This window comes from Barbus barbus (genome assembly GCF_936440315.1).
Source record: "Barbus barbus genome assembly, chromosome: 46".
NCBI lineage: Eukaryota > Metazoa > Chordata > Actinopteri > Cypriniformes > Cyprinidae > Barbus > Barbus barbus.
Genome location: NC_136724.1, coordinates 5,922,228 through 5,933,601, shown reverse-complemented (window position 1 = coordinate 5,933,601; position 11,374 = coordinate 5,922,228). Strand labels below are relative to the sequence as shown.

At 35.0% G+C, this 11,374-nt stretch overlaps 1 protein-coding gene across 1 annotated transcript; it reads left to right on the top strand.

Annotated features, from left to right (window-relative positions):
- On the top strand, positions 1-5,609 carry LOC306864986 (patched domain-containing protein 3-like; the record flags this gene model as incomplete). Its single annotated transcript, XM_079409321.1, has 4 exons — positions 1-699; positions 812-933; positions 1,907-2,052; positions 3,880-5,609. The coding sequence occupies 4 exons, from the start codon at positions 1-3 to the stop codon at positions 5,607-5,609; spliced, it is 2,697 nt and encodes an 898-aa protein (XP_079265447.1).
- Positions 5,610-11,374: the final 5,765 nt, after the last annotated feature.

The following is an 11,374-nucleotide window of genomic DNA, read 5'->3' as shown; positions in this document are numbered from 1 at the left end:
ATGGCGTTTTATCGTACAGACTGCATTGAGAAACCTGTTTCTAAGCTTTTTGAGAAACTTGGCCATCTGGTTGGTTCTTATCCGGTTTGTTTTTTTGTCATTCCTCTGATAATGTCTGCTGCTCTGGGAGGAGGACTGTACTTTCTCAAAGACCGCGAGAACAATGACATTGAGAAACAGTTCACACTTATCAATGGACCTTCCAAGCAAGCCAGACAGTTTGTAAAAGAAACTTTTCCAAGTAACGATTCATTGTTTTCAAAACAAAGACTCTATGCTGAGGGAAACTATTCAGTGATAATATTTTCCGTTGTGGAAGGAAACATTTTAACAGGTGCCCTGTTTGAGGAAATCAGCGAGCTTGACAAGCAAGTGCATAGTCTCTCTGTTAAAGTCAATCAAACTCAGATAAGTTATAAAGATATTTGTGCCAGAGAAAATGGGGACTGTGTCTCAAATCCCATACTGGACATTATTGATAATAAATTCACCAATTTATCATTTCCGATGAAAACGTGGAAAGGGAAAGATGTTTTTCTTGGCTCTGCAGTAGGAGGTGTTGAAGAAAGAGGAGGCGTGATCCAGCAGGCACGTGCCATCAGACTTTTCTACTTTTTGCAGGATAACAATGGAACCTCTGAATGGCTTCAACAATTCCAAAATGTTCTATCCAAAAAACCGCTCAGCAAAGGACTCAAGGTATGTAGCCTGTGAAGGAGTTGTTCACGCATGCAAATATATTGTAGATCAAATCATACTGTATATGTACTCCATAAGTAGCATATATGTAGATAACTTTCTCAATCTGCAGGTGTCTCATTTTACCTCACTCTCCAGACAAGAGGAGATAGAGAAACACACAACAGATGGAATTCCTCTCTTTTCAATAACTTACTCACTCGCAATCTCCTTCTCAGTGTTATCTTGCATGCGGTAAGCAACAGACACTACAGGGAGTAAACATAAAAACAAATAATACAAAATAATAAAAATAAGTTTATATACATATAGATAGATGATGAAAACTGATTTAAAGACACAGCAAGTGACAGTAAAATATATTAACATTTTAATTTATTTTTATTTTATATGTTAAGAAATTTGTCAGTCTTACTGTTTTACTGTATTTTTTTATTAAATGCAGTCTTGGGGATTTAAATTTTGAATTACGTGTGTGTGTGTGTGTGTGTGTGTGTGCGCGTGCGTTTAATGTGACAAACGAGGACATAAATTTGTATAATGATATAGGTATTACAAGGTGAAGGTGACTTTTCAGGACATTGACCCATGTACTCACTTTTCAAGACGCTTATAAATCACACAGAGTGAAAGTTGAAATGCACAGTCTCCTGTGAGGGCTAAATTTAGGTGGAGGGTAGGTGTAGGGCAATAGCATATACAGTTTGTACAGTATAAAAACCATTAAGCCTATGTGAAAACAAACATGTGTATGTGTGTGTGTGTGTCTGTCTGGTATTCCCTACGTTATGGGGATCAAATGTCCCTATAAGGATAGTACCAGTTATATTAGCTAATAAAAATAGCTTATAAATCATACAGAATTAAATTTTCTGAAAATCTAAAAATGCTGGTTTCTGTGAGGGATAGGTTTAGGGTATTTATACAGTTTGGACAGTATAAACTATTACGCCTATGGAATGTCCCTATGGACACCTGTGCGTGTGTGTGGAAAGTTTTATAATTGTAATAAATTAAAACAAAGAAATGTGTTCATGCCACCTTAAGTGGTAGTAAGCAAAAGGGGGGCAAATTTTGATTATATATTACTGATATATATGATTATATATTGATATATTTGATATATTTATATTATGTATTTGATTATATATTATAAATGAGAAAAAAAATCACTAGTGGTCATGAATTTTTTTACATTTGATTTTAGTCTCGATAATGTGAGGAACAAGGTCTGGGTTTCTTTCATGGGAGTTCTGTCTGCCGGTCTGGCTGTGCTCTCCAGCTTTGGCTTGCTGCTCCTTTTTCAAGTGCCATTCGTAATAACAGTGGCTAATTCACCTTTCCTGATTCTGGGTAAGTGTGTAAAATGGGTAACTTGCAAATCTGCTTTCTTCCGTGATTTCACATGTTAAAAATCAAAAAAATCTTTCTCAATCTTAGAAGTGATTTATGCTATAGGCCTAATGCAAATATAATTTGCTTATTAATTCACATGCATTAGCCTATTTTATATACACACTGGTGGTTAAAAGTTTGAAATAATTAAGGCTTTTTATTTATTTATTTGAAAGAAGATTTGATTTATTTGATCAAACATACATAATACCTAATATTATGAAATATTACACTTAAAATAGTAGTTTTCTTTTTAGGATGTTTTAAGATGTCATTTATTTCTGTGATCAAAGCTGAATTTTCAGCATCATTACTCCAGTCTTCAGTGTCCCTTCAGAAATAATTCTAATGCTGCCTAATTTGCTGCTTTTATTATCAGTTATTATTTGTGATCAATTATTAATAATGGTTTTATTATTGGTATAATGATTTTCAGTTAAAGAACAGCATTTATTTGAAATATAAGTACTTTGTGTAAAAGTGTAAATATATTTACTGTCACTTAAATCTATTTAATCAAAGTTCATTTTTGTATTCTATAATCTTTGATTAATTCAACATTGTTGAAGAAAAAAAAATATTTATATTTTTAATCTTACCCTAGACTGAATGGTATCACATTTTCCACAAAAAAATGAAGCAGCACAACAGTTTTCAACATTGATAATAATCAGACATGCTTCTTGAGCAGCAAATCAGCATATCAGAATGATTTCTGAAGGATCATGTGACACTGAAGACTGGAGAAATGATGCTGAAAATTCAGCTTTGATCACAGGAATAAATTATATTTTACTATATATTCACATAGAAACACCTATTTTTAAATTGCAACATTATATATTTCACAGTACTGTTTACTGTATTTTTCATCATTAAAATAATTTGTATACTCTTTTCCACAATTGGAGCTCTATTCCTTAAAATGTCAAGCTCCTGCAAAAGGACAAATACTGTATATGACCAATAGGAAGGATAATACTTCATGTAAGGTCGCAAGTAAATGTTTTGTTGTATTTATTTAGAAATACTTTTGATAATAGTTGGGTAAATGTGTACTGGGATTGAAGTTGTAAATGTGGCTTGGTAAACGTTTTATTGTCAGTATAAAGCCTGATAATGGCTGAAAAAAAAAAAAAAGCAAAAGAATAATAAGGATTATGTCTCATACCTGGCGGAGATGTGAAAGGTTCTGTTTCCTTAAACTAGTTTGTCATGCATTCCTTTATTTAACACATTTACAGGTAAATCCTAGTATTTTAAATTTGCGATTATTTTTTTGAATCGATTGACAGCACTAATGCATATATATACTGTATATGTATATATATATTATTATTTTTTTTTTTTAAAGAAATGCCTTTTATTCAACAAGGAAACATTAACTTGATAACACTAAAGGCATTTATTGCTGTTCTTTTGAACTTCGTATTCATCAGTGAAACCTGAAAAAAAATGGGTCACGAGTTCCACAAAATGTCAAGCAGCACATCTGTTTTCAACATTGATAATAATAACAAATGTTTCATGAGCACCAAATTAGTATATTAGAATGATTTCTGAGGGATCATGTAACACTGAAGACTGTAGAAAGACTATAGTTTGTCTTTCTTTATTTTATTATAGTCTAAATTTCACATTTTTGTTCAAATGCAAATGTTTATATAACTTTAATAGCATTATTTTAAAACATTTAAAAAATGTTTAGCATAAAACTTCAATTAAATGTGTGATTTCAAACCTATGGTTTAGAGTTGGCTTATTAAGAGCAAGCTTTTTTCACAGGCATTGGTGTTGATGACATGTTCATCATGCTTTCCAACTGGCAACAAACCAAAGTGAAGGATCCAGTGGAGAAGAGAATGGCAGAAACCTTCAAAGAAGCCGCCATGTCTATAACTATCACTACACTGACTGACGTTCTTGGTTTCTACATCGGGCTCATGAGTGAATTCCGCTCAGTTCAGGCCTTCTGCTTGTACACCAGCACATCCATTATTTTCTGTTACATTTATAACATCTTGTTCTTTGGAAGTGTTCTAGCCCTAAACGGCAGGAGAGAGCAGAGTAACAGACACTGGCTGACCTGCTGCAAACTCCCAACACAAACTCCTAATGGAAAGTCGTTGGCGTATCGCCTCTGCTGTGTAGGTGGCGACTATGACCAAAGAAACGGTGCTGAGAAACAACAGCCCATAGCACATTTCTTCAAGTTCTATTATGGTCCGTTCCTGACCAAGCCCTGGACCAAAGTCTGTGTGATGCTGCTGTATTTGGGTTATTTGGCTGGAGGCATCTATGGATGTTTTCATTTAAAGCAGGGCATTAACATGAGAGACCTGGCAGCTGATGATTCGTATGTCGTAAATTATTATGATGATGATCAGAAATTCTTCTCCAGGTATGGTCCAAATGTCATGGTTGTAGTGACTGAAGAGTTACCATACTGGAATAAGAGCAGCAGATCAGAACTAAACCACTGCATGGAAAAACTCTACAACTTGACATTTGCCAATCAAAATCTGTCTGTCTCCTGGTTAGACTTTTATTTACAATTTGCTCATACCCAAGGCCTAAATCTAGACAGTGAAAACATCTTCATGGAGAATTTATCATCTTTTTTCTTGCACTATCCAGAGTTCAAGTTTGACGTTAATATCGCAGAAGGCAAAATCAATGCTTCAAGATTTTTTGTCCAGACTTTAGACATTTCCAATGCCAGTATGGAGATAATGATGTTCAATGAACTCAGAAACACAGCTCGAAGCTGTAGTGCAGCTAAACTAATAGTGTTCCACCCGTTGTTCATCTACTTGGACCAATATTTGGTCATAGTGACCGGCACCATTCAGAATGTGGGCTTCACCACAGCTGTCATGTTGGTCGTTTCCTTGTTATTAATCCCAAACCCAATTTGTTCCCTGTGGGTCACGTTTTCCATCGGCTCAGTCATCACCGGTGTCACTGGTTTCATGGCCTTGTGGGGCATAAACCTAGATTCCATTTCGATGATCATCCTGGTGGTGTGCATTGGCTTCACTGTCGACTTCTCTGCTCATATTTCATATGCGTTTGTTTCTAGCAAAAAATCGACAGCCAATGAGCGGGCAGTTGATGCATTGTTTTCTTTGGGCTATCCGGTGCTACAAGGAGCTGCCTCGACAATAATAGGCGTACTAGTTTTGGCTGCATCCAAGAACCACATCTTCAGGACCTTCTTTAAGATCATGTTCCTCGTTATGGTTTTTGGTTTAGCTCACAGTATCATCTTCATCCCAGTGTTTCTGACCCTACTGCCCTGCAGTTCAAAAGAAGCTAAGAACAAAACAACAACTGTGCCTGATGTTATTCCAAAAGTCATTATGATTGAAAGCACGGCATATGATAACTATGCATTCACTAAGGACAATTCCCACATGTGTAGACAAACTGTAAAAACACAGAGTAGTCAAGTATATTTTATTCCAAATAATAAGATGCCTTCAGGTTGGTGCCGTGACCCGGACTGTCCATAGGAACTGAGTGTACTTTTATTATGTAAATAAAATAGTCTGTATTAGTTTCTCTGTGATGATAGGTTGCATGTTCTTATCAGGTTCATTTAGCAGAGAAAGTGAGTATTGTGTATTAAAATGTATTATTTTATTTAAATATTATTGTAAGATATCAGAGACTGAATCAGACAAAGTGAAGATGCGATCAGAACATTGAAACCTGAGGAGCTGGAATTCAGAGAGGCTCCAAGAAACGGGATGTAATAAATCTGTCCAGATTCGAGCACCAGCTAGTTTGAAGCAAACTAACCAGCAAGCCTCTTTCACAAAACAGTTTGCAACATTGAGACAAAAGAATACTTATTAATAATTCCAGTTCAAGAAGGAGACTGTCAAATTTGTTGCAAGTAATCAAGACTGATGTTCACATGTAAACCTGTCATAGAAAATCACGAGCTACAGACTCTCTTGGGTGGGTCTCTTGGAAGACAAAGAACCAGACTGAAAGTCCTTCGTTCATAGAGACAATCTGTTCACATGTACTAAAAATAATCTTAAAAGGACATACGAGTTATTTCTCTGCATAGAAATAACCTACACTATGTTTGTAAACTACACATTAGATTATCATGCTTTAATCAAATATTATGTATGGTTTTTTTAATCACTATTGAATAGCTGAAGGATTCAGATGTATGTGTGGTATGTATGAGTTTGAAAATTCACGCTTTAAATGTTTCTTCCAATCAATTCTTTGTCAAATGTATCATAGTCTTGTTATAGAAATCAACGTTCAAAAGTATACTTTGCAAGAGCCTGTAAAGTTCGGACCTCTGACTGAACAGATAACAAGTTGATTTATTAGTGGGGTGGAGAAACAAAGCAATACCCCAAGCAAGGACAGTATCTAATTGGTCAAGATGTCCAGATGGGACGGTCTGAAAGCAGAGTTTAAAAGCTCAGGACACCATCTTTTATTTCTCTTGGCTCTCTTCCTCTTGTCACTCTCACTCTTCTTCGTAAAAATGCTCTCTTTTCAAAACTCTTTGTCTTCTTCTCTTTTGCCACCGCGTGCTGCTCTTTGAGCATGCTCTGGCCCACGAGCCATAATGAGAAGGAAAACAACTTAGTCTCGTTACATCCTTTTATTCGTTTACTTTAGTTTCTTGTCTTTCCGTGGAGTTTCGTGTGTTAATGTAAGTTTGCTACAAAGTCCAGCTCCGACTGCACTCGCTTCAAACTTCGACCAGACCATCTCCGCATCCTCAGCCAACGCCCAAGACCTCACTTCAAAGACTATTGAACTTCCAGCCAATCAGACACTTCGGGGAACCCCCTGTCTGCACCGACGACGACACAAAGGAAACCCATAACACAGGCAATGCAAGCAAGTAACGCCTCCAAGTTCTGAATTGGTGACTTTAATATAAATCTTAGCCTCATTGAGAAACTCAAAACGAGGGTTAAATAAGTGATTGATGGTTGTTCAGGTCTATGCAATTGAACATATTGCTGTAAACTTGGGATTTCACATTTCCATTCTCTTAAACTCATCCTTTCCTCACTTTCTCTCTTTCTGCAACGTGTGAATGCTTGTGTTCATGTGTTAGATTAGTTTATGTCTTAGGTTTATATAAATAAAATCTGATTTATATTGAAAAGAGAAGTATCTTGTGTTTTCTGCTCACAAGTTAATGTCTTAATCTGCCGATCTTGTTACTGTGCTGTTTAATAGTGTTTTCACTATATTTTGATTTTAATATCCAGAGCAGAGTTTGTTATATAGTTCAGTGAATCGCCGTGACACTGATTCTGTTCAAATCCCTATAAAATCATAAATGATTCCCTTTGAGCTAAATTAAATTATTTCTTTAAATTACATATTAATATTACTTGTATTACGTTACATTATATATTATATATATAAAAAGTCAAATTAAAGTACATATATGTGTATTTTTATATGAGCTATAGCAACATCAAGTACAAATCCCATATGTACTGTCATCCTAGGTCCCAGTGGTTTGTTATACATTACTTCTTGCACATTTCACAGCACTTTCAAAGTGAAATATCCAGTAGATTAACATGAATCTGATATTGTCAGTGTTCTGTCCCTTCAGTGTAGTTTATTCATGACTTTGTTTTCAAGTGAATGTGTGGCTTCGAGTGCACTCTTTTGTCTGTGTGCCTTGCTTCTTGTTGAAGAGTGGTGTTTGGATCCTGGAGCTCATGCCTTGCTCAGTTTTGGTTTTGTGTCGGGGTCCACACACTCGCGCTCCCTGTTCTGTCTTGTTGTGTGAATGCGTGGTCTCGAGTTTGATCGGGCGTTGCGCTCTTCTGTCCACGTGCGTTCTTGTGTTCTGTGTTTCTCGTTGTCTCATGCAGCTCATGTTTATATCGGTGTGCATTCTTGTTATGTTTTGTCTTGTACTGTTTATCGTGCAGCTTTGGTTTTTCACTGGCTGTGTGCAAAATAATATTATTCAACATATCCTAGATTTTTACTGAACATATTCAGATGTAACCCCCTTTGTAATGATTAACATTTTCTTAAATAACTGTAATTTAACTACACATTTTTTTCTCAGTAACTGTAATGGATTACAGTTTCATTTATATTGTAATTAAATTACGTAATGGTGTTGCATGTAACTAGCTACTCCTCAACACTGACGTAAACCTAACCGGGAGTGTTAACAAAAGCAAAAAGCAGTGTTAAACGAATGTGAAAAAAAATTCCTGAACCAATCATGCCATTGTACAGTAGCTTGCTTCTACAAGTCTTCAATTTGACCCTTATTTCATGAGACTCGTTCCCGAGCTCTCCACATCCCAAGTGCAATCAGGCAGGCTACCAACTAAGTTTTCCACATCAGAAAGCCATTCATTTGGTTGTATGATAAAAGCACTGAAATGTGTTACATTACAAATCATGCGCTATCATAATACAGTAATTTACAAGGAACCATGCAAAAATAAGTCTTTATTAATCGATAATCTGCCAAAAATGTGTGAAAAGTTTAACCATGGAAACTGCCTCTTTTACTGCCTCTAGTGTTCATTTTAGCTGGAAACTGCAGTGAATTGCATCTATAGGTACGTTTTGGAGTTTTGCAAAAATGTAGGAAGAGTCATTTCTCAATGAGTGTGTTTACATGCACCCTCATAATGCGATAATAATGGGATTTTGGAACCCTAGGCTATTTATTAGTGGTCTCTGCTAAGAAATTTAAGGATACAAAATGGACATTAAGAATTACAGACTTCTGAAAAGTAAACTCAATGAAGCTTTAGATTAAATCTGAATGGAATGGAAATTCCACAATTCACTTAATTTAGAAAATGTAATTAAGAAAAAATACTACTTTAACCCAGGCCATTTGTGTGAATGAAAGGTAAATATACCTCAGCAGCACAAGAAAAGTGTCATATGACATAATAAAGTTTTAGTGTGGGATAACCCATGTAAACTCTAGATTATCAATAAACTGGGTGGTTGCTTTAGAAGCTGTGACTTCCTAATCTATAAAAAAGGTGGCTATTTGCAAATATGACTGCAGGGCACTTTGCTAGATAGCTTTTGCACACAAACCTAATATTCTACAATAGCAGATATCAGTCTTTCCCAGAACAAAACCCTTTAGAGAATTCTGAAATATAAGAGAGTCCTAATCTGAATGCATCCTTTTTACAGATCCTTTTAAGGCAGGCCAGTTCACTCAACGGCCAATTTGGTCAGATATTTCGTGCAAGCACAGCTCCTATCTGTTTGAATAGGCAAAGTTTGAATTCAGCAAAAGGTCACTGGTTGAAAGTGTAGCAATCATTTCAGAAATTAAGACAGAAAGTTCATTATAATTATTATTATTATTTTTTGTTTGACTGTTTACTAAAACAGAAATAAAAAAAGGCTCCTAACAATATACACTGATTGGTTCTGGCTTCCTAATGTGTACACATTTAGTGAATATGTTGTTAAATGAAAATTAATATAAAAATATACACATTTGCTAAATTATTGTATAAACTGGTCATTATTAAAAAGTGTAAGGCATAGCAGATGCTACAGCAAATGGACATATTCTACCCCATGGCTGCCAAATGCACCTGATCAGGTTGTTTATAAGGGTCTGACACATCCCCTCTGTGGCCACACACTCCAGTCACCCCTGGTCTCGCCCGTCTTCTCCCTGCATATGATATGATGACACGCCATAAAACTCCTAAAAAAGACAAAGAAACAGAAGGGAAAAACTCTGACTCAGAGGAGTTTAGTCTTGAAAACTGCACCTCTATTAAGCAGTCCACACAACAGTGCCACAAGATCATTAATGCATTCATTTTGCTGTTGAGAGATATATGAGATATATGTTTGTAGAAATTGTTATAGAATGTTAATTGAAATATTATTGTACATAGAAAAGCAATTTTCACATTAAAATCATGTTAAATTGCGTCTTGCTGCTTTACTATTGAAACAGTTATACTTTCATTTAACTGCGCTAAGGATGCCAGAAGACAGTTTAGTTTAATGAAGCTCAACAGATTTAGCTCAAATTTCTGGACACAAGATCCTTTAAAAAGTCAGCCTTTTTGAAAATCACTAAATACTTAAAGTGTTGAAAGAGCATGTAAAGGAAGCCACTGATAAGACCATTAATTGTAAAATAAAGATCAGAAATATCCATAGAAGAAAAAATATCCTGGCAGAAAATTACCTTTTTAGGAACAGGCAAGTTTATGAAAATTTCTTTCAACCCTAAAAACATTTCTGTATAGCTTAACAGTAAAGCATGGTACTAGCGTTGGCCATGGATTTGATTCCCAGGGAAAACAAGAACTTAAAATGTGTTCCCTCAATGCAATGTAAGTAGCTTTGAAAAAAAGAAAGAAAAGCTTCTGTCAAATGCATAAATGTAATGCGTAATTCAAAATAAGAGTAAAGTACCTGTGAAAAATCAATGCAGAAAATTCCATCATATTAACATGGTACATGGGCCATATTTGGACAGAGTGTATAGGCACAGTTTATATTCATGTACAAAAATAATTTCTTAGAAAAAACAACCAGCAAGCAGCTAGGGGAAACTGAGAAAATTTCGTCATGCAGAAAATTATATTTTTCAATCATCCGTTTTTAAATAAATGAAAGCAATATAATAAATTACCTACAAGTTTTTTTTTTTTTTTTTTTTAAGTATGATCACATTAAAGGCATTTACATTAAGTACGCACATCACTTCTTCACATTTGCAGCAGTTGTCATTTGAAATATTAACTAACTAGCTAACTAACTAACTAACTAACTAAAATTCTTCCCTCTGTATTTTACTTCTCTATTTGGCTATTTGGCTTTTCATCTATGAAACACAAAACACTTGATTTGAATTACCCAAGAGCTACTATATTCCAAAATTGCAGAATTGTTCATTCTGTGAATCAAATTAAAATAAGGAGAACCTTTCTATACAATTAATTTAAGTTCATACAATAAGACTACATAGTGTACAGTACTTTTTCTTTTTTTTTGAGTGTATGATGATATTGCACATTTTATTTTGAAGAATAATATCCCAATTTAGGCTAGAAAAAACAAGCATATGTAGTGTGAACAGAAAAAGGCACTAACAAAACTGCGGCAATAAAGATGGAAACATAATTCATGTATTTAAAAATTGTATTTCCATCTCTGTTGCAACAGTTTTGGACGTGTCTAAAATGACAGTACCCTTATGTACAAGTCATTGGTGTTTGGTGATGAGTTTTTGGCTCTATACATCTAT